At 49.6% G+C, this 25870-nt stretch overlaps 1 protein-coding gene across 1 annotated transcript in view; it reads right to left on the reverse strand.

The window, feature by feature from the left end:
- The window catches only part of LOC106581963 (serine/threonine-protein kinase PAK 6), a 65241-nt gene that overhangs the window by 11824 nt on the left and 27547 nt on the right, over positions 1-25870 (reverse strand). The window contains exon 2 of the mRNA XM_014164590.2: positions 1297-1544. Within this exon, the coding sequence (XP_014020065.1) occupies positions 1297-1500 (204 nt within the window). The 5' untranslated portion in view covers positions 1501-1544. The remainder of the gene's footprint in view (positions 1-1296; positions 1545-25870) is intronic.

A 25870-nucleotide genomic window follows, 5' to 3' on the forward strand; every position in this document is an offset into this window, starting at 1 on the left:
TGCAACGTGGCTTGTATAAAAACTGTAATAACGTATAGATTCTTTCTGAAGAGTGAAATCTCAAGCAGCACACATCGCAGTGGCGTAGAAAAAGAGCATTACCTTGCCCTGACAGAACAAGATGACACAGACTTAAAAAATGTGTTGGGCAAAGGGCCTTCCAGTTGAACCTATTAGAGAAAAGGCTAACTGGCTGATTACTCAATCTCTGGTTAAAGTAAAGTTCTGTTCATCATCACAAGAGTCTCCTATGTTTCTCTGTCTTTGGAATGGTGCTCTGGTCAGCTCTCACAGCTGCACAGGTAACTTAGCCAAACTAATTAACATCCCACTGCAAACTCTTTACAAATGACAAAATTGAGAATTATTGTACAAATGTCTCAAATGTAATAATTATTTTTGTAACCTCTCCAACCTTTGCCTCTGCCGTAAACGCTACATTATTTACAGAACACAAGTCTCCCCTGTACTACCAATTCAAGCCTGATGATCCTGATAAAACCATGACCTTGCTTCAGAAGCTGACACTGGGATTTTGAAATGCAAAACTGAAATTTATCCAATGGTGGTAATGAAAATGTGTTGTGTTTTTATAAGGGGCGTATTGGCATGAGTATTCAGCCTAGTGCAAAAGCCTTAGATTTGCAGGCTTTTTCGCTCACTGGCATTTCCACTGCTGTACCTGCACTTTCAATCCCTCAGCCATGGATCGTTATTATTTTCCTGCATGGAGTAATAAATCTTGGAGAGTCAATGTGCACAGCAGGGTCATTAGCTGAACCCCGTGATAGATAAGAAAGCAATATGACAGGGAGAACAGCAAGTGTTGTCAACCCCAATGCCATCACTGGACTAGGGAAACTTTAGACTACAAAAGCAGGGTAACTCTGCTGGACTAGGGAAACTTTAGACTACAAAAGCAGGGTAACTCTGCTGGACTAGGGAAACTTTAGACTACAAAAGCAGGATAACTCTGCTGGACTAGGGAAACTTTAGACTACAAAAGCAGGGTAACTCTGCTGGACTAGGGAAACTTTAGACTACAAAAGCAGGGTAACTGCTGAACTAGGGAAACTTTAGACTACAAAAGCAGGGTAACTCTGCTGAAGATCTAAAGGGCGTTATAGCCTCTGATAAAAACACTTTTGATGGAGGGTTTTGAGGCTTACTAAAACTGGAATATTCTCAGAAATAAAATCCTATACATTCTCAGCTCTTTTTGTCTGTTAGATAATACGTTCAGAGAAAAAAAACTCAGTGCAAACAGGAAAGTGAGCTGAGAATAAGGTCCAGTACCTTCTTTGGCTTGAGCTCCACGGAGGTGATCCGGGAGGGGTCCACCATAGGCTTGGGCCTACGGAGGTTCTCTATCAGACTGTGCCATTGGGTTGGCAGGCCCACAAAGCAGCACCGCTTGGCGTCAAACGAGGTGTGCACCCGGTGCTCAAAGTTCTTTGGTGTTGAGATCTCTGGCCTCTTCTTTTTCTTCTTACGAAACATCGTCAGGTCCAGAAGACTGACAGCTTGCCAAACTCAAGACGGCCCTGCAAAGACAAGAAATACATACATTCAAGACATTATTTTTCTAAATTAGCAGCTACTGTTGTTCCCATTGATAAAGTCACTTACAGCTTCTTTAATCTATGAACAGTCAATTATCCATCAATTATCCATCAACGCCATGCTGGCGTTGCAAACACCATGCTCTACCAACTGAGCCACAGGGAAGGCCATCATCAGACACTTCCATTTGAAAACAAAATATAAGTGAATAAACTCCAATCTGTCTGTCTAAAAAATATTCTCTCCGTGATATGTCCATCTTCCAGACTGGCTTTCTGTCTGTCATTTGCTTTTGTGCTTTATAACCTGTCTTAGGGGGACAGGTTTGTAAGCCTGTGTGTAATGAAGGATATCTGGAAATTAAGGCTTATTCATTCTCTGTCTACCACCACAACCCCTAATGTCCCTATGCTGGAGTCTACCCAACATAACCCCTAACTTCTCTATGCTGGAGTCTACCCACCATAACCCCTAGTCCCTATGCTGGAGTCTACCCACCATAACCTCTAGTCCCTATGCTGGAGTCTACCACCATAACCTCTAGTCCCTATGCTGGAGTCTACCCACCATAACCTCTAGTCCCTATGCTGGAGTCTACCCACCATAACCTCTAGTCCCTATGCTGGAGTCTACCCACCATAACCTCTAGTCCCTATGCTGGAGTCTACCCACCATAACCCCTAGTCCCTATGCTGGAGTCTACCACCATAACATCTAACTTCTCTATGCTGGAGTCTACCACCATAACCTCTAACTTCTCTATGCTGGAGTCTACCACCATAACCTCTAGTCCCTATGCTGGAGTCTACCCACCACAACATCTAGTCCCTATGCTGGAATCTACCACCATAACCCCTAGTCCCTATGCTGGAGTCTACCACCATAACCCCTAATGTCCCTATGCTGGAGTCTACCACCATAACCTCTACTCCCTATGCTGGAGTCTACCACCATAACCTCTAGTCCCTATGCTGGAGTCTACCCACCACAACCCCTAACTTCCCTATGCTGGAGTCTACCCACCATAACCTCTAGTCCCTATGCTGGAGTCTACCACCATAACCTCTAGTCCCTATGCTGGAGTCTTCCCACCGTAACCCCTAACTTCGCCAGGCTGGAATCTACCACCATAACCCCTAATGTCCCTATGCTGGAGTCAACCACCATAACCTCTAGTCCCTATGCTGGAGTCTACCACCATAACCTCTAGTCCCTATGCTGGAGTCTACCACCATAACCTCTAGTCCCTATGCTGGAGTCTACCACCATAACCTCTAGTCCCTATGCTGGAGTCTACCACCATAACCTCTAGTCCTTATGCTGGAGTCTACCACCATAACCTCTAGTCCCTATGCTGGAGTCTACCACCATAACCCCTAGTCCCTATGCTGGAGTCTACCCACCATAACCTCTAACTTCCCTATGCTGGAGTCTACCACCATAACCTCTAGTCCCTATGCTGGAGTCTACCATAACCTCTAGTCCCTGTGCTGGAGTCTACCACCATAACCTCTAGTCCCTATGCTGGAGTCTACCCACCATAACCCCTAGTCCCTGTGCTGGAGTCTACCACCATAACCTCTAGTCCTTATGCTGGAGTCTTCCACCATAACCTCTAGTCCCTATGCTGGAGTCTACCCACCATAACTCTTAATGTCCCTATGCTGGAGTCTACCCACCATAACCTCTAGTCCCAATGCTGGAGTATACCACCATAACCTCTAGTCCCTATGCTGGAGTCTACCACCATAACCTCTAGTCCCTATGCTGGAGTCTACCCACCATAACCCCTAACTTCCCTATGCTGGAGTCTACCACCATAACCTCTAGTCCCTATGCTGGAGTCTACCACCATAACCCCTAATGTCCCTATGCTGGAGTCTACCCACCATAACCCCTAACTTCCCTATGCTGGAGTCTACCCACCATAACCTCTAGTCCCTATGCTGGAATCTACCACCATAACCTCTAGTCCTTATGCTGGAGTCTACCACCATAACCCATCATGTCCTATGCTGGAGTCTACCACCATAACCTCTAGTCCCTATGCTGGAGTCTACCACCATAACCTCTAGACCCTATGCTGGAGTCTACCACCATAACCCCTAATGTCCCTATGCTGGAGTCTACCACCATAACCTCTTTTCCCTATGCTGGAGTCTACCCACCATAACCCCTAGTCCCTATGCTGGAGTCTACCCACCATAACCTCTAGTCCCTATGCTGGAGTCTACCCACCATAACCTCTAGTCCCTATGCTGGAGTCTACCCACCATAACCCCTAATGTCCCAATGCTGGAGACTACCACCATAACCTCTAGTCCCTATGCTGGAGTCTACCCACCATAACCCCTAGTCCCTATGGTGGAGTCTACCACCATAACCCCTAATGTCCCTATGCTGGAGTCTACCACCATAACCTCTAACTTCCCTATGCTGGAGTCTACCACCATAACCCCTCATGTCCTATGCTGGAGTCTACCACCATAACCTCTAGTCCCTATGCTGGAGTCTACCACCATAACCTCTAGTCCCTATGCTGGAGTCTACCACCATAACCTCTAGTCCCTATGCTGGAGTCTACCACCATAACCCCTAATGTCCCTATGCTGGAGTCTACCACCATAACCTCTTTTCCCTATGCTGGAGTCTACCACCATAACCTCTAGTCCCTATGCTGGAGTCTACCACCATAACCCCTAATGTCCCTATGCTGGAGTCTACCACCATAACCTCTAACTTCCCTATGCTGGAGTCTACCCACCATAACCCCTAGTCCCTATGCTGGAGTCTACCCACCATAACCTCTAGTAACTATGCTGGAGTCTACCCACCATAACCCCTAATGTCCCTATGCTGGTGTCTACCACCATAACCTGTAGTCCCTATGCTGGAGTCTACCACCATAACCCCTCATGTCCTATGCTGGAGTCTACCACCATAACCCCTCATGTCCTATGCTGGAGTCTACCCAACATAACCCCTAATGTCCCTATGCTGGAGTCTACCACCATAACCTCTAGTCCCTATGCTGGAGTCTACCACCATAACCTCTAGTCCCTATGCTGGAGTCTACCACCATAACCTCTAGTCCCTATGCTGGAGTCTACCCACCATAACCCCTAATGTCCCTATGCTGGAGTCTACCACCATAACCTCTAGTCCCTATGCTGGAGTCTACCCACCATAACATCTAGTCCCTATGCTGGAGTCTACCCACCATAACCGCTAATGTCACTATGCTGGAGTCTACCCACCATAACCTCTAGTCCCTATGCTGGAGTCTACCACCATATCCTCTAGTCCTTATACTGGAGTCTACCCACCACAACCTCTAGTCCCTATGCTGGAGTCTACCACCATAACCTCTAGTCCCTATGCTGGAGTCTACCATAACCTCTAGTCCCGATGCTGGAGTCTACCCACCATATCCTCTAGTCCCTATGCTGGAGTCTACCACCATAACCTCTAGTCCCTATGCTGGAGTCTACCCACCACAACCTCTAGTCCCTATGCTGGAGTCTACCACCATAACCCCTCATGTCCTATGCTGGAGTCTACCACCATAACCTCTAGTCCCTATGCTGGAGTCTACCACCATAACCCCTAATGTCCCTATGCTGGAGTCTACCACTATAACCTCTAGTCCCTATGCTGGAGTCTACCACCATAACCTCTAACTTCCCTATGCTGGAGTTTACCCACCATAACCCCTAGTCCCTATGCTGGAGTCTACCCACCATAACCTCTAGTCCCTATGCTGGAGTCTACCCACCATAACCCCTAATGTCCCTATGCTGGAGTCTACCACCATAACCTGTAGTCCCTATGCTGGAGTCTACCACCATAACCCCTCATGTCCTATGCTGGTGTCTACCACCATAACCCCTCATGTCCTATGCTGGAGTCTACCCAACATAACCCCTAATGTCCCTATGCTGGAGTCTACCACCATAACCTCTAGTCCCTATGCTGGAGTCTACCACCATAACCTCTAGTCCCTATGCTGGAGTCTACCACCATAACCTCTAGTCCATATGCTGGAGTCTACCCACCATAACCCCTAATGTCCCTATGCTGGAGTCTAACACCATAACCTCTAGTCCCTATGCTGGAGTCTACCCACCATAACATCTAGTCCCTATGCTGGAGTCTACCCACCATAACCGCTAATGTCACTATGCTGGAGTCTACCCACCATAACCTCTAGTCCCTATGCTGGAGTCTACCACCATATCCTCTAGTCCCTATACTGGAGTCTACCCACCACAACCTCTAGTCCCTATGCTGGAGTCTACCACCATAACCTCTAGTCCCTATGCTGGAGTCTACCATAACCTCTAGTCCCGATGCTGGAGTCTACCCACCATAACCTCTAGTCCCTATGCTGGAGTCTACCACCATAACCTCTAGTCCCTATGCTGGAGTCTACCCACCACAACCTCTAGTCCCTATGCTGGAATCTACCACCATAACCCCTAATGTCCCTATGCTGGAGTCTACCACCATAACCCCTCATGTCCTATGCTGGATTCTACCACCATAACCTCTAGTCCCTATGCTGGAGTCTACCACCATAACCCCTAATGTCCCTATGCTGGAGTCTACCACTATAACCTCTAGTCCCTATGCTGGAGTCTACCACCATAACCTCTAGTCCCTATGCTGGAGTCTACCCACCATGACCCCTAGTCCCTATGCAAGATTCTACCCACCATAACCTCTAACTTCCCTATGCTGGAGTCTACCATAACCTCTAGTCCCTATGCTGGAGTCTACCCACCATAACTCCTAATGTCCCTATGCTGGAGTCTACCCACCATAACCTCTAGTCCCTACACTTGAGTCTACTCACCATAACCTCTAGTCCCTTTGCTGCAGTCTACCCACCATAACCCCTCATGTCCTATGCTGGAGTCTACCCAACATAACCCCTAATGTCCCTATGCTGGAGTCTACCACCATAACCTCTGGTCCCTATGCTGGAGTCTACCACCATAACCCCTAGTCCCTATGCTGGAGTCTACCCACCATAACCTCTAGTCCCTATGCTGGAGTCTACCCACCATAACCCCTAATGTCCCTAGGCTGCAGTCTACCACCATAACCTGTAGTCCCTATGCTGGAGTCTACCTCCATAACCCCTCATGTCCTATGCTGGAGTCTACCACCATAACCCCTCATGTCCTATGCTGGAGTCTACCCAACATAACCCCTAATGTCCCTATGCTGGAGTCTACCACCATAACCTCTAGTCCCTATGCTGGAGTCTACCACCATAACCTCTAGTCCCTATGCTGGAGTCAACCACCATAACCTCTAACTTCCCTATGCTGGAGTCTACCCACCATAACCCCTAGTCCCTATGCTGGAGTCTACCACCATAACCTCTAGTCCCTATGCTGGAGTCTACCACCATAACCCCTAATGTCCCTATGCTGGAGTCTACCCACCATAACCCCTAACTTCCCTATGCTGGAGTCTACCCACCATAACCTCTAGTCCCTATGCTGGAATCTACCACCATAACCTCTAGTCCTTATGCTGGAGTCTACCACCATAACCCATCATGTCCTATGCTGGAGTCTACCACCATAACCTCTAGTCCCTATGCTGGAGTCTACCACCATAACCTCTAGTCCCTATGCTGGAGTCTACCACCATAACCTCTAGTCCCTATGCTGGAGTCTACCACCATAACCCCTAATGTCCCTATGCTGGAGTCTACCACCATAACCTCTTTTCCCTATGCTGGAGTCTACCCACCATAACCCCTAGTCCCTATGCTGGAGTCTACCCACCATAACCTCTAGTCCCTATGCTGGAGTCTACCCACCATAACCTCTAGTCCCTATGCTGGAGTCTACCCACCATAACCCCTAATGTCCCAATGCTGGAGACTACCACCATAACCTCTAGTCCCTATGCTGGAGTCTACCCACCATAACCCCTAGTCCCTATGGTGGAGTCTACCACCATAACCCCTAATGTCCCTATGCTGGAGTCTACCACCATAACCTCTAACTTCCCTATGCTGGAGTCTACCACCATAACCCCTCATGTCCTATGCTGGAGTCTACCACCATAACCTCTAGTCCCTATGCTGGAGTCTACCACCATAACCTCTATGTCCCTATGCTGGAGTCTACCACCATAACCTCTAGTCCCTATGCTGGAGTCTACCACCATAACCCCTAGTCCCTATGCTGGAGTCTACCACCATAACCTCTTTTCCCTATGCTGGAGTCTACCACCATAACCTCTAGTCCCTATGCTGGAGTCTACCACCATAACCCCTAATGTCCCTATGCTGGAGTCTACCACCATAACCTCTAACTTCCCTATGCTGGAGTCTACCCACCATAACCTCTAGTAACTATGCTGGAGTCTACCCACCATAACCCCTAATGTCCCTATGCTGGTGTCTACCACCATAACCTGTAGTCCCTATGCTGGAGTCTACCACCATAACCCCTCATGTCCTATGCTGGAGTCTACCACCATAACCCCTCATGTCCTATGCTGGAGTCTACCCAACATAACCCCTAATGTCCCTATGCTGGAGTCTACCACCATAACCTCTAGTCCCTATGCTGGAGTCTACCACCATAACCTCTAGTCCCTATGCTGGAGTCTACCACCATAACCTCTAGTCCCTATGCTGGAGTCTACCCACCATAACCCCTAATGTCCCTATGCTGGAGTCTACCACCATAACCTCTAGTCCCTATGCTGGAGTCTACCCACCATAACATCTAGTCCCTATGCTGGAGTCTACCCACCATAACCGCTAATGTCACTATGCTGGAGTCTACCCACCATAACCTCTAGTCCCTATGCTGGAGTCTACCACCATATCCTCTAGTCCTTATACTGGAGTCTACCCACCACAACCTCTAGTCCCTATGCTGGAGTCTACCACCATAACCTCTAGTCCCTATGCTGGAGTCTACCATAACCTCTAGTCCCGATGCTGGAGTCTACCCACCATATCCTCTAGTCCCTATGCTGGAGTCTACCACCATAACCTCTAGTCCCTATGCTGGAGTCTACCCACCACAACCTCTAGTCCCTATGCTGGAGTCTACCACCATAACCCCTCATGTCCTATGCTGGAGTCTACCACCATAACCTCTAGTCCCTATGCTGGAGTCTACCACCATAACCCCTAATGTCCCTATGCTGGAGTCTACCACTATAACCTCTAGTCCCTATGCTGGAGTCTACCACCATAACCTCTAACTTCCCTATGCTGGAGTCTACCCACCATAACCCCTAGTCCCTATGCTGGAGTCTACCCACCATAACCTCTAGTCCCTATGCTGGAGTCTACCCACCATAACCCCTAATGTCCCTATGCTGGAGTCTACCACCATAACCTGTAGTCCCTATGCTGGAGTCTACCACCATAACCCCTCATGTCCTATGCTGGAGTCTACCACCATAACCCCTCATGTCCTATGCTGGAGTCTACCCAACATAACCCCTAATGTCCCTATGCTGTAGTCTACCACCATAACCTCTAGTCCCTATGCTGGAGTCTACCACCATAACCTCTAGTCCCTATGCTGGAGTCTACCACCATAACCTCTAGTCCCTATGCTGGAGTCTACCCACCATAACCCCTAATGTCCCTATGCTGGAGTCTACCACCATAACCTCTAGTCCCTATGCTGGAGTCTACCCACCATAACATCTAGTCCCTATGCTGGAGTCTACCCACCATAACCGCTAATGTCACTATGCTGGAGTCTACCCACCATAACCTCTAGTCCCTATGCTGGAGTCTACCACCATATCCTCTAGTCCCTATACTGGAGTCTACCCACCACAACCTCTAGTCCCTATGCTGGAGTCTACCACCATAACCTCTAGTCCCTATGCTGGAGTCTACCATAACCTCTAGTCCCGATGCTGGAGTCTACCCACCATAACCTCTAGTCCCTATGCTGGAGTCTACCACCATAACCTCTAGTCCCTATGCTGGAGTCTACCCACCACAACCTCTAGTCCCTATGCTGGAATCTACCACCATAACCCCTAATGTCCCTATGCTGGAGTCTACCACCATAACCCCTCATGTCCTATGCTGGATTCTACCACCATAACCTCTAGTCCCTATGCTGGAGTCTACCACCATAACCCCTAATGTCCCTATGCTGGAGTCTACCACTATAACCTCTAGTCCCTATGCTGGAGTCTACCACCATAACCTCTAGTCCCTATGCTGGAGTCTACCCACCATGACCCCTAGTCCCTATGCAAGATTCTACCCACCATAACCTCTAACTTCCCTATGCTGGAGTCTACCATAACCTCTAGTCCCTATGCTGGAGTCTACCCACCATAACTCCTAATGTCCCTATGCTGGAGTCTACCCACCATAACCTCTAGTCCCTACACTTGAGTCTACTCACCATAACCTCTAGTCCCTTTGCTGCAGTCTACCCACCATAACCCCTCATGTCCTATGCTGGAGTCTACCCAACATAACCCCTAATGTCCCTATGCTGGAGTCTACCACCATAACCTCTGGTCCCTATGCTGGAGTCTACCACCATAACCCCTAGTCCCTATGCTGGAGTCTACCCACCATAACCTCTAGTCCCTATGCTGGAGTCTACCCACCATAACCCCTAATGTCCCTATGCTGCAGTCTACCACCATAACCTGTAGTCCCTATGCTGGAGTCTGCCTCCATAACCCCTCATGTCCTATGCTGGAGTCTACCACCATAACCCCTCATGTCCTATGCTGGAGTCTACCCAACATAACCCCTAATGTCCCTATGCTGGAGTCTACCACCATAACCTCTAGTCCCTATGCTGGAGTCTACCACCATAACCTCTAGTCCCTATGCTGGAGTCAACCACCATAACCTCTAACTTCCCTATGCTGGAGTCTACCCACCATAACCCCTAGTCCCTATGCTGGAGTCTACCCACCATAACCTCTAGTCCCTATGCTGGAGTCTACCCACCATAACCCCTAATGTCCCTATGCTGGAGTCTACCACCATAACCTCTAGTCCCTATGCTGGAGTCTACCCACCATAACCTCTTGTCCCGATGCTGGAGTCTACCCACCATAAACTCTAGTCCCTATGCTGGAGTCTACCTACCATAACCGCTAATGTCACTATGCTGGAGTCTACCACCATAACCTCTAGTCCCTATGCTGGAGTCTACCACCATATCCTCTAGTCCCTATGCTGGAGTCTACCCACCATAACCGCTAATGTCACTATGCTGGAGTCTACCCACCATAACCTCTAGTCCCTATGCTGGAGTCTACCACCATATCCTCTAGTCTCTATGCTGGAGTCTAGCACCATAACCTCTAGTCCCTATGCTGGAGTCTACCACCATAACCTCTAGTCCCTATGCTGGAGTCTACCCACCATAACCTCTAGTCCCTATGCTGGAATCAACCACCATAACCCCTAATGTCCCGATGCTGGAGTCTACCCACCATAACCTCTAGTCCCTATGCTGGAGTCTACCACCATAACCTCTAGTCCTTATGCTGGATTCTACCACCATAACCTCTAGTCCCTATGCTGGAGTCTACCATAACCTCTAGTCCCGATGCTGGAGTCTACCCACCACAACCTCTAGTCCCTATGCTGGAATCTACCACCATAACCCCTAGTCCCTATGCTGGAGTCTACCCACCATAACCTCTAACTTCCCTATGCTGGAGTCTACCATAACCTCTAGTCCCTATGCTGGAGTCTACCCACCATAACTCCTAATGTCCCTATGCTGGAGTCTACCCACCATGACCCCTAGTCCCTATGCTGGAGTCTACCCACCATAACCTCTAACTTCCCTATGCTGGAGTCTACCATAACCTCTAGTCCCTATGCTGGAGTCTACCACCATAACCCCTAGTCCCTATGCTGGAGTCTACCCACCATAACTCCTAATGTCCCTATGCTGGAGTCTACCCACCACAACCCCTAACTTCCCTATGCTGGAGTCTACCACCATAACCTCTAGTCCCTATGCTGGAGTCTACCACCATATCCTCTAGTCCCTATGCTGGAGTCTACCACCATAACCTCTAGTCCCTATGCTGGAGTCTACCACCATAACCTCTAGTCCATATGCTGGAGTCTACCCACCATAATCTCTAGTCCCTATGCTGGAATCTACCACCATAACCCCTAATGTCCCGATGCTGGAGTCTACCCACCATTACCTCTAGTCCCTATGCTGGAGTCTACCACCATAACCTCTAGTCCTTATGCTGGAGTCTACCACCATAACCTCTAGTCCCTATGCTGGAGTCTACCATAACCTCTAGTCCCGATGCTGGAGTCTACCCACCACAACCTCTAGTCCCTATGCTGGAATCTACCACCATAACCCCTAGTCCCTATGCTGGAGTCTACCCACCATAACCTCTAACTTCCCTATGCTGGAGTCTACCATAACCTCTAGTCCCTATGCTGGAGTCTACCCACCATAACCCCTAATGTCCCGATGCTGGAGTCTACCCACCATAACCTCTAGTCCCTATGCTGGAGTCTACCACCATAACCTCTAGTCCTTATGCTGGAGTCTACCACCATAACCTCTAGTCCCTATGCTGGAGTCTACCATAACCTCTAGTCCCGATGCTGGAGTCTACCCACCACAACCTCTAGTCCCTATGCTGGAATCTACCACCATAACCCCTAGTCCCTATGCTGGAGTCTACCCACCATAACCTCTAACTTCCCTATGCTGGAGTCTACCATAACCTCTAGTCCCGATGCTGGAGTCTACCCACCACAACCTCTAGTCCCTATGCTGGAATCTACCACCATAACCCCTAGTCCCTATGCTGGAGTCTACCCACCATAACCTCTAACTTCCCTATGCTGGAGTCTACCATAACCTCTAGTCCCTATGCTGGAGTCTACCCACCATAACTCCTAATGTCCCTATGCTGGAGTCTACCCACCATGACCCCTAGTCCCTATGCTGGAGTCTACCCACCATAACCCCTAATGTCCCAATGCTGGAGACTACCACCATAACCTCTAGTCCCTATGCTGGAGTCTACCCACCATAACCCCTAGTCCCTATGGTGGAGTCTACCACCATAAACCCTAATGTCCCTATGCTGGAGTCTACCACCATAACCTCTAACTTCCCTATGCTGGAGTCTACCACCATAACCCCTCATGTCCTATGCTGGAGTCTACCACCATAACCTCTAGTCCCTATGCTGGAGTCTACCACCATAACCTCTAGTCCCTATGCTGGAGTCTACCACCATAACCCCTAATGTCCCTATGCTGGAGTCCACCACCATAACCTCTTTTCCCTATGCTGGAGTCTACCACCATAACCTCTAGTCCCTATGCTGGAGTCTACCCACCATAACCTCTAGTCCCTATGCTGGAGTCTACCCACCACAACCTCTAGTCCCTATGCTGGAGTCTACCACCATAACCCCTCATGTCCTATGCTGGAGTCTACCACCATAACCTCTAGTCCCTATGCTGGAGTCTACCACCATAAGCCCTAATGTCCCTATGCTGGAGTCTACCACTATAACCTCTAGTCCCTATGCTGGAGTCTACCACCATAACCTCTAACTTCCCTATGCTGGAGTCTACCCACCATAACCCCTAGTCCCTATGCTGGAGTCTACCCACCATAACCTCTAGTCCCTATGCTGGAGTCTACCCACCATAACCCCTAATGTCCCTATGCTGGAGTCTACCACCATAACCTGTAGTCCCTATGCTGGAGTCTACCACCATAACCTTCATGTCCTATGCTGGAGTCTACCACCATAACCCCTCATGTCCTATGCTGGAGTCTACCCAACATAACCCCTAATGTCCCTATGCTGGAGTCTACCACCATAACCTCTAGTCCCTATGCTGGAGTCTACCACCATAACCTCTAGTCCCTATGCTGGAGTCTACCACCATAACCTCTAGTCCCTATGCTGGAGTCTACCCACCATAACCCCTAATGTCCCTATGCTGGAGTCTACCACCATAACCTCTAGTCCCTATGCTGGAGTCTACCCACCATAACATCTAGTCCCTATGCTGGAGTCTACCCACCATAACCGCTAATGTCACTATGCTGGAGTCTACCCACCATTACCTCTAGTCCCTATGCTGGAGTCTACCACCATATCCTCTAGTCCCTATACTGGAGTCTACCCACCACAACCTCTAGTCCCTATGCTGGAGTCTACCACCATAACCTCTAGTCCCTATGCTGGAGTCTACCATAACCTCTAGTCCCGATGCTGGAGTCTACCCACCATAACCTCTAGTCCCTATGCTGGAGTCTACCACCATAACCTCTAGTCCCTATGCTGGAGTCTACCCACCACAACCTCTAGTCCCTATGCTGGAATCTACCACCATAACCCCTAATGTCCCTATGCTGGAGTCTACCACCATAACCCCTCATGTCCTATGCTGGATTCTACCACCATAACCTCTAGTCCCTATGCTGGAGTCTACCACCATAACCCCTAATGTCCCTATGCTGGAGTCTACCACTATAACCTCTAGTCCCTATGCTGGAGTCTACCACCATAACCTCTAGTCCCTATGCTGGAGTCTACCCACCATGACCCCTAGTCCCTATGCTGGATTCTACCCACCATAACCTCTAACTTCCCTATGCTGGAGTCTAACATAACCTCTAGTCCCTATGCTGGAGTCTACCCACCATAACTCCTAATGTCCCTATGCTGGAGTCTACCCACCATAACCTCTAGTCCCTACACTTGAGTCTACTCACCATAACCTCTAGTCCCTTTGCTGCAGTCTACCCACCATAACCCCTCATGTCCTATGCTGGAGTCTACCCAACATAACCCCTAATGTCCCTATGCTGGAGTCTACCACCATAACCTCTGGTCCCTATGCTGGAGTCTACCACCATAACCCCTAGTCCCTATGCTGGAGTCTACCCACCATAACCTCTAGTCCCTATGCTGGAGTCTACCCACCATAACCCCTAATGTCCCTATGCTGGAGTCTACCACCATAACCTGTAGTCCCTATGCTGGAGTCTACCTCCATAACCCCTCATGTCCTATGCTGGAGTCTACCACCATAACCCCTCATGTCCTATGCTGGAGTCTACCCAACATAACCCCTAATGTCCCTATGCTGGAGTCTACCACCATAACCTCTAGTCCCTATGCTGGAGTCAACCACCATAACCTCTAACTTCCCTATGCTGGAGTCTACCCACCATAACCCCTAGTCCCTATGCTGGAGTCTACCCACCATAACCTCTAGTCCCTATGCTGGAGTCTACCCACCATAACCCCTAATGTCCCTATGCTGGAGTCTACCACCATAACCTCTAGTCCCTATGCTGGAGTCTACCCACCATAACCTCTTGTCCCGATGCTGGAGTCTACCCACCATAAACTCTAGTCCCTATGCTGGAGTCTACATACCATAACCGCTAATGTCACTATGCTGGAGTCTACCACCATAACCTCTAGTCCCTATGCTGGAGTCTACCACCATATCCTCTAGTCCCTATGCTGGAGTCTACCCACCATAACCGCTAATGTCACTATGCTGGAGTCTACCCACCATAACCTCTAGTCCCTATGCTGGAGTCTACCACCATATCCTCTAGTCTCTATGCTGGAGTCTACCACCATAACCTCTAGTCCCTATGCTGGAGTCTACCACCATAACCTCTAGTCCCTATGCTGGAGTCTACCCACCATAACCTCTAGTCCCTATGCTGGAATCTACCACCATAACCCCTAATGTCCCGATGCTGGAGTCTACCCACCATAACCTCTAGTCCCTATGCTGGAGTCTACCACCATAACCTCTAGTCCTTATGCTGGAGTCTACCACCATAACCTCTAGTCCCTATGCTGGAGTCTACCATAACCTCTAGTCCCGATGCTGGAGTCTACCCACCACAACCTCTAGTCCCTATGCTGGAATCTACCACCATAACCCCTAGTCCCTATGCTGGAGTCTACCCACCATAACCTCTAACTTCCCTATGCTGGAGTCTACCATAACCTCTAGTCCCTATGCTGGAGTCTACCCACCATAACTCCTAATGTCCCTATGCTGGAGTCTACCCACCATGACCCCTAGTCCCTATGCTGGAGTCTACCCACCATAACCTCTAACTTCCCTATGCTGGAGTCTACCATAACCTCTAGTCCCTATGCTGGAGTCTACCACCATAACCCCTAGTCCCTATGGTGGAGTCTACCACCATAAACCCTAATGTCCCTATGCTGGAGTCTACCACCATAACCTCTAACTTCCCTATGCTGGAGTCTACCACCATAACCCCTCATGTCCTATGCTGGAGTCTACCACCATAACCTCTAGTCCCTATGCTGGAGTCTACCACCATAACCTCTAGTCCCTATGCTGGAGTCTACCACCATAACCCCTAATGTCCCTATGCTGGAGTCCACCACCATAACCTCTTTTCCCTATGATGGAGTCTACCACCATAACCTCTAGTCCCTATGCTGGAGTCTACCACCATAACCCCTAATGTCCCTATGCTGGAGTCTACCACCATAACCTCTAACTTCCCTATGCTGGAGTCTACCCACCATAACCCCTAGTCCCTATGCTGGAGTCTACCCACCATAACCTCTAGTCCCTATGCTGGAGTCTACCCACCATAACCCCTAATGTCCCTATGCTGGACTCTACCACCATAACCTGTAGTCCCTATGCTGGAGTCTACCACCATAACCCCTCATGTCCTATGCTGGAGTCTACCACCATAACCCCTCATGTCCTATGCTGGAGTCTACCCAACATAACCCCTAATGTCCCTATGCTGGAGTCTACCACCATAACCTCTAGTCCCTATGCTGGAGTCTACCACCATAACCTCTAGTCCCTATGCTGGAGTCTACCACCACAACCTCTAGTCCCTATGCTGGAATCTACCACCATAACCCCTAGTCCATATGCTGGAGTCTACCCACCATAACCTCTAACTTCCCTATGTAGGAGTCTACCATAAACTCTAGTCCCTATGCTGGAGTCTACCCACCATAACTCCTAATGTCCCTATGCTGGAGTCTACCCACCATGACCCCTAGTCCCTATGCTGGAGTCTACCCACCATAACCCCTAATGTCCCAATGCTGGAGACTACCACCATAACCTCTAGTCCCTATGCTGGAGTCTACCCACCATAACCCCTAGTCCCTATGGTGGAGTCTACCACCATAACCCCTAATGTCCCTATGCTGGAGTCTACCACCATAACCTCTAACTTCCCTATGCTGGAGTCTACCACCATAACCCCTCATGTCCTATGCTGGAGTATACCACCATAACCTCTAGTCCCTATGCTGGAGTCTACCACCATAACCTCTAGTCCCTATGCTGGAGTCTACCACCATAACCTCTAGTCCCTATGCTGGAGTCTACCACCATAACCCCTAATGTCCCTATGCTGGAGTCTACCACCATAACCTCTTTTCCCTATGCTGGAGTCTACCACCATAACCCCTAGTCCCTATGCTGGAGTCTACCCACCATAACCTCTAGTCCCTATGCTGGAGTCTACCCACCATAACCCCTAATGTCCCTATGCTGGAGTCTACCACCACAACCTCTAGTCCCTATGCTGGAATCTACCACCATAACCCCTAGTCCCTATGCTGGAGTCTACCCACCATAACCTCTAACTTCCCTATGCTGGAGTCTACCATAACCCCTAGACCCTATGCTGGAGTCTACCCACCATAACTCCTAATGTCCCTATGCTGGAGTCTACCCACCATGACCCCTAGTCCCTATGCTGGAGTCTACCCACCATAACCCCTAATGTCCCAATGCTGGAGACTACCACCATAACCTCTAGTCCCTATGCTGGAGTCTACCCACCATAACCCCTAGTCCCTATGGTGGAGTCTACCACCATAACCCCTAATGTCCCTATGCTGGAGTCTACCACCATAACCTCTAACTTCCCTATGCTGGAGTCTACCACCATAACCCCTCATGTCCTATGCTGGAGTCTACCACCATAACCTCTAGTCCCTATGCTGGAGTCTACCACCATAACCTCTAGTCCCTATGCTGGAGTCTACCACCATAACCTCTAGTCCCTATGCTGGAGTCTACCACCATAACCCCTAATGTCCCTATGCTGGAGTCTACCACCATAACCTCTTTTCCCTATGCTGGAGTCTACCACCATAACCTCTAGTCCCTATGCTGGAGTCTACCACCATAACCCCTAATGTCCCTATGCTGGAGTCTACCACCATAACCTCTAACTTCCCTATGCTGGAGTCTACCCACCATAACCCCTAGTCCCTATGCTGGAGTCTACCCACCATAACCTCTAGTCCCTATGCTGGAGTCTACCCACCATAACCCCTAATGTCCCTATGCTGGAGTCTACCACCATAACCTGTAGTCCATATGCTGGAGTCTACCACCATAACCCCTCATGTCCTATGCTGGAGTCTACCAACCTAACCCCTCATGTCCTATGCTGGAGTCTACCCAACATAACCCCTAATGTCCCTATGCTGGAGTCTACCACCATAACCTCTAGTCCCTATGCTGGAGTCTACCACCATAACCTCTAGTCCCTATGCTGGAGTCTACCACCATAACCTCTAGTCCCTATGCTGGAGTCTACCCACCATAACCCCTAATGTCCCTATGCTGGAGTCTACCACCATAACCTCTAGTCCCTATGCTGGAGTCTACCCACCATAACATCTAGTCCCTATGCTGGAGTCTACCCACCATAACCGCTAATGTCACTATGCTGGAGTCTACCCACCATAACCTCTAGTCCCTATGCTGGAGTCTACCACCATATCCTCTAGTCCCTATACTGGAGTCTACCCACCACAACCTCTAGTCCCTATGCTGTAGTCTACCACCATAACCTCTAGTCCCTATGCTGGAGTCTACCATAACCTCTAGTCCCGATGCTGGAGTCTACCCACCATAACCTCTAGTCCCTATGCTGGAGTCTACCACCATAACCTCTAGTCCCTATGCTGGAGTCTACCCACCACAACCTCTAGTCCCTATGCTGGAATCTACCACCATAACCCCTAATGTCCCTATGCTGGAGTCTACCACCATAACCCCTCATGTCCTATGCTGGAGTCTACCACCATAACCTCTAGTCCCTCTGCTGGAGTCTACCACCATAACCCCTAATGTCCCTATGCTGGAGTCTACCACTATAACCTCTAGACCCTATGCTGGAGTCTACCACCATAACCTCTAGTCCCTATGCTGGAGTCTACCCACCATGACCCCTAGTCCCTATGCTGGATTCTACCCACCATAACCTCTAACTTCCCTATGCTGGAGTCTACTATAACCTCTAGTCCCTATGCTGGAGTCTACCACCATAACCTCTAGTCCCTATGCTGGAGTCTACCACCATAACTCCTAATGTCCCTATGCTGGAGTCTACCCACCATAACCTCTAGTCCCTATACTGGAGTCTACTCACCATAACCTCTAGTCCCTTTGCTGCAGTCTACCCACCATAACCCCTCATGTCCTATGCTGGAGTCTACCCACCATGACCCCTAGTCCCTATGCTGGAGTCTACCCACCATAACCCCTAATCTCCCAATGCTGGAGACTACCACCATAACCTCTAGTCCCTATGCTGGAGTCTACCCAACATAACCCCTAGTCCCTATGGTGGAGTCTACCACCATAACCCCTAATGTCCCTATGCTGGAGTCTACCACCATAACCTCTAACTTCCCTATGCTGGAGTCTACCACCATAACCCCTCATGTCCTATGCTGGAGTCTACCACCATAACCTCTAGTCCCTATGCTGGAGTATACCACCATAACCTCTAGTCCCTATGCTGGAGTCTACCACCATAACCTCTAGTCCCAATGCTGGAGTCTACCACCATAACCCCTAATGTCCCTATGCTGGAGTCTACCACCATAACCTCTTTTCCCTATGCTGGAGTCTACCACCATAACCCCTAGTCCCTATGCTGGAGTCTACCCACCATAACCTCTAGTCCCTATGCTGGAGTCTACCCACCATAACCCCTAATGTCCCTATGCTGGAGTTTACCACCACAACCTCTAGTCCCTATGCTGGAATCTACCACCATAACCCCTAGTCCCTATGCTGGAGTCTACCCACCATAACCTCTAACTTCCCTATGCTGGAGTCTACCATAACCTCTAGTCCCTATGCTGGAGTCTACCCACCATAACTCCTAATGTCCCTATGCTGGAGTCTACCCACCATGACCCCTAGTCCCTATGCTGGAGTCTACCCACCATAACCCCTAATGTCCCAATGCTGGAGACTACCACCATAACCTCTAGTCCCTATGCTGGAGTCTACCCACCATAACCCCTAGTCCCTATGGTGGAGTCTACGACCATAACCCCTAATGTCCCTATGCTGGAGTCTACCACCATAACCTCTAACTTCCCTATGCTGGAGTCTACCACCATAACCCCTCATGTCCTATGCTGGAGTCTACCACCATAACCTCTAGTCCCTATGCTGGAGTCTACCACCATAACCTCTAGTCCCTATGCTGGAGTCTACCACCATAACCTCTAGTCCCTATGCTGGAGTCTACCACCATAACCCCTAATGTCCCTATGCTGGAGTCTACCCACCATAACCTCTAGTCCCTATGCTGGAGTCTACCACCATAACCCCTAATGTCCCTATGCTGGAGTCTACCACCATAACCTGTAGTCCATATGCTGGAGTCTACCACCATAACCCCTCATGTACTATGCTGGAGTCTACCACCATAACCCCTCATGTCCTATGCTGGAGTCTACCACCATAACCTCTAACTTCCCTATGCTGGAGTCTACCCACCATAACCCCTAGTCCCTATGCTGGAGTCTACCCACCATAACCTCTAGTCCCTATGCTGGAGTCTACCCAACATAACCCCTAATGTCCCTATGCTGGAGTCTACCACCATAACCTCTAGTCCCTATGCTGGAGTCTACCACCATAACCTCTAGTCCCTATGCTGGAGTCTACCACCATAACCTCTAGTCCCTATGCTGGAGTCTACCCACCATAACCCCTAATGTCCCTATGCTGGAGTCTACCCACCATAACCTCTAGTCCCTATACTGGAGTCTACTCACCATAACCTCTAGTCCCTTTGCTGCAGTCTACCCACCATAACCCCTCATGTCCTATGCTGGAGTCTACCCACCATGACCCCTAGTCCCTATGCTGGAGTCTACCCACCATAACCCCTAATGTCCCTATGCTGGAGTCTACCACCATAACCCGTAGTCCATATGCTGGAGTCTACCACCATAACCCCTCATGTCCTATGCTGGAGTCTACCACCATAACCACTCATGTCCTATGCTGGAGTCTACCCAACATAACCCCTAATGTCCCTATGCTGGAGTCTACCACCATAACCTCTAGTCCCTATGCTGGAGTCTACCACCATAACCTCTAGTCCCTATGCTGGAGTCTACCACCATAACCTCTAGTCCCTATGCTGGAGTCTACCCACCATAACCCCTAATGTCCCTATGCTGGAGTCTACCCACCATAACCTCTAGTCCCTATACTGGAGTCTACTCACCATAACCTCTAGTCCCTTTGCTGCAGTCTACCCACCATAACCCCTCATGTCCTATGCTGGAGTCTACCCACCATGACCCCTAGTCCCTATGCTGGAGTCTACCCACCATAAACCCTAATGTCCCAATGCTGGAGACTACCACCATAACCTCTAGTCCCTATGCTGGAGTCTACCCACCATAACCCCTAGTCCCTATGGTGGAGTCTACCACCATAACCCCTAATGTCCCTATGCTGGAGTCTACCACCATAACCTCTAACTTCCCTATGCTGGAGTCTACCACCATAACCCCTCATGTCCTATGCTGGAGTCTACCACCATAACCTCTAGTCCCTATGCTGGAGTCTACCACCATAACCTCTAGTCCCTATGCTGGAGTCTACCACCATAACCTCTAGTCCCTATGCTGGAGTCTACCACCATAACCCCTAATGTCCCTATGCTGGAGTCTACCACCATAACCTATTTTCCCTATGCTGGAGTCTACCACCATAACCCCTAGTCCCTATGCTGGAGTCTACCCACCATAACCTCTAGTCCCTATGCTGGAGTCTACCCACCATAACCCCTAATGTCCCTATGCTGGAGTCTACCACCACAACCTCTAGTCCCTATGCTGGAATCTACCACCATAACCCCTAGTCCCTATGCTGGAGTCTACCCACCATAACCTCTAACTTCCCTATGCTGGAGTCTACCATAACCTCTAGTCCCTATGCTGGAGTCTACCCACCATAACTCCTAATGTCCCTATGCTGGAGTCTACCCACCATGACCCCTAGTCCCTATGCTGGAGTCTACCCACCATAACCCCTAATGTCCCAATGCTGGAGACTACCACCATAACCTCTAGTCCCTATGCTGGAGTCTACCCACCATAACCCCTAGTCCCTATGGTGGAGTCTACCACCATAACCCCTAATGTCCCTATGCTGGAGTCTACCACCATAACCTCTAACTTCCCTATGCTGGAGTCTACCACCATAACCCCTCATGTCCTATGCTGGAGTCTACCACCATAACCTCTAGTCCCTATGCTGGAGTCTACCACCATAACCTCTAGTCCCTATGCTGGAGTCTACCACCATAACCTCTAGTCCCTATGCTGGAGTCTACCACCATAACCCCTAATGTCCCTATGCTGGAGTCTACCACCATAACCTCTTTTCCCTATGCTGGAGTCTACCACCATAACCCCTAGTCCCTATGCTGGAGTCTACCCACCATAACCTCTAGTCCCTATGCTGGAGTCTACCCACCATAACCCCTAATGTCCCTATGCTGGAGTCTACCACCACAACCTCTAGTCCCTATGCTGGAATCTACCACCATAACCCCTAGTCCCTATGCTGGAGTCTACCCACCATAACCTCTAACTTCCCTATGCTGGAGTCTACCATAACCTCTAGTCCCTATGATGGAGTCTACCCACCATAACTCCTAATGTCCCTATGCTGGAGTCTACCCACCATGACCCCTAGTCCCTATGCTGGAGTCTACCCACCATAACCCCTAATGTCCCAATGCTGGAGACTACCACCATAACCTCTAGTCCCTATGCTGGAGTCTACCCACCATAACCCCTAGTCCCTATGGTGGAGTCTACCACCATAACCCCTAATGTCCCTATGCTGGAGTCTACCACCATAACCTCTAACTTCCCTATGCTGGTGTCTACCACCATAACCCCTCATGTCCTATGCTGGAGTCTACCACCATAACCTCTAGTCCCTATGCTGGAGTCTACCACCATAACCTCTAGTCCCTATGCTGGAGTCTACCACCATAACCTCTAGTCCCTATGCTGGAGTCAACCACCATAACCCCTAATGTCCCTATGCTGGAGTCTACCACCATAACCTCTTTTCCCTATGCTGGAGTCTACCACCATAACCTCTAGTCCCTATGCTGGAGTCTACCACCATAACCCCTAATGTCCCTATGCTGGAGTCTACCACCATAACCTCTAACTTCCCTATGCTGGAGTCTACCCACCATAACCCCTAGTCCCTATGCTGGAGTCTACCCACCATAACCCCTAATGTCCCTATGCTGGAGTCTACCACCATAACCTGTAGTCCATATGCTGGAGTCTACCACCATAACCCCTCATGTCCTATGCTGGAGTCTACCACCATAACCCCTCATGTCCTATGCTGGAGTCTACCCAACATAACCCCTAATGTCCCTATGCTGGAGTCTACCACCATAACCTCTAGTCCCTATGCTGGAGTCTACCACCATAACCTCTAGTCCCTATGCTGGAGTCTACCACCATAACCTCTAGTCCCTATGCTGGAGTCTACCCACCATAACCCGTAATGTCCCTATGCTGGAGTCTACCACCATAACCTCTAGTCCCTATGCTGGAGTCTACCCACCATAACATCTAGTCCCTATGCTGGAGTCTACCCACCATAACCGCTAATGTCCCTATGCTGGAGTCTACCACCATAACCTCTAGTCCCTATGCTGGAGTCTACCCACCACAACCTCTAGTCCCTATGCTGGAGTCTACCACCATAACCTCTAGTCCCTATGCTGGAGTCTACCATAACCTCTTGTCCCGATGCTGGAGTCTACCCACCATAACCTCTAGTCCCTATGTTGGAGTCTACCACCATAACCTCTAGTCCCTATGCTGGAGTCTACCCACCACAACCTCTAGTCCCTATGCTGGAATCTACCACCATAACCCCTAATGTCCCTATGCTGGAGTCTACCACCATAACCCCTCATGTCCTATGCTGGAGTCTACCCAACATAACCCCTAATGTCCCTATGCTGGAGTCTACCACCATAACCTCTAGTCCCTATGCTGGAGTCTACCACCATAACCCCTCATGTCCTATGCTGGAGTCTACCACCATAACCCCTCATGTCCTATGCTGGAGTCTACCCAACATAACCCCTAATGTCCCTATGCTGGAGTCTACCACCATAACCTCTAGTCCCTATGCTGGAGTCTACCACCATAACCTCTAGTCCCTATGCTGGAGTCTACCACCATAACCTCTAGTCCCTATGCTGGAGTCTACCCACCATAACCCCTAATGTCCCTATGCTGGAGTCTACCACCATAACCTCTAGTCCCTATGCTGGAGTCTACCCACCATAACATCTAGTCCCTATGCTGGAGTCTACCCACCATAACCGCTAATGTCACTATGCTGGAGTCTACCCACCATAACCTCTAGTCCCTATGCTGGAGTCTACCACCATATCCTCTAGTCCCTATACTGGAGTCTACCCACCACAACCTCTAGTCCCTATGCTGGAGTCTACCACCATAACCTCTAGTCCCTATGCTGGAGTCTACCATAACCTCTTGTCCCGATGCTGGAGTCTACCCACCATAACCTCTAGTCCCTATGTTGGAGTCTACCACCATAACCTCTAGTCCCTATGCTGGAGTCTACCCACCACAACCTCTAGTCCCTATGCTGGAATCTACCACCATAACCCCTAATGTCCCTATGCTGGAGTCTACCACCATAACCCCTCATGTCCTATGCTGGAGTCTACCACCATAACCTCTAGTCCCTATGCTGGAGTCTACCACCATAACCCCTAATGTCCCTATGCTGGAGTCTACCACTATAACCTCTAGACCCTATGCTGGAGTCTACCACCATAACCTCTAGTCCCTATGCTGGAGTCTACCCACCATGACCCCTAGTCCCTATGCTGGATTCTACCCACCATAACCTCTAACTTCCCTATGCTGGAGTCTACCATAACCTCTAGTCCCTATGCTGGAGTCTACCCACCATAACTCCTAATGTCCCTATGCTGGAGTCTACCCACCATAACCTCTAGTCCCTATACTGGAGTCTACTCACCATAACCTCTAGTCCGTTTGCTGCAGTCTACCCACCATAACCCCTCATGTCCTATGCTGGAGTCTACCCAACATAACCCCTAATGTCCCTATGCTGGAGTCTAACACCATAACCTCTAGTCCCTATGCTGGAGTCTACCACCATAACCCCTAGTCCCTATGCTGGAGTCTACCCACCATAACCTCTAGTCCCTATTTTGGAGTCTACCCACCATAACCCCTAATGTCCCTATGCTGGAGTCTACCACCATAACCTGTAGTCCCTATGCTGGAGTCTACCACCATAACCCCTCATGTCCTATGCTGGAGTCTACCACCATAACCCCTCATTTCCTATGCTGGAGTCTACCCAACATAACCCCTAATGTCCCTATGCTGGAGTCTACCACCATAACCTCTAGTCCCTATGCTGGAGTCTACCACCATAACCTCTAGTCCCTATGCTGGAGTCTACCAACATAACCTCTAACTTCCCTATGCTGGAGTCTACCCACCATAACCCCTAGTCCCTATGCTGGAGTCTACCCACCATAACCTCTAGTCCCTATGCTGGAGTCTACCACCATAACCCCTAATGTCCCTATGCTGGAGTCTACCACCATAACCTCTAGTCCCTATGCTGGAGTCTACCACCATATCCTCTAGTCCCTATGCTGGAGTCTACCACCATAACCGCTAATGTCACTATGCTGGAGTCTACCCACCATAACCTCTAGTCCCTATGCTGGAGTCTACCACCATATCCTCTAGTCTCTATGCTGGAGTCTACCACCATAACCTCTAGTCCCTATGCTGGAGTCTACCACCATAACCTCTAGTCCCTATGCTGGAGTCTACCCACCATAACCTCTAGTCCCTATGCTGGAATCTACCACCATAACCC

Source organism: Salmo salar, chromosome ssa01 (assembly GCF_905237065.1).
Source record: "Salmo salar chromosome ssa01, Ssal_v3.1, whole genome shotgun sequence".
Lineage (NCBI taxonomy): Eukaryota > Metazoa > Chordata > Actinopteri > Salmoniformes > Salmonidae > Salmo > Salmo salar.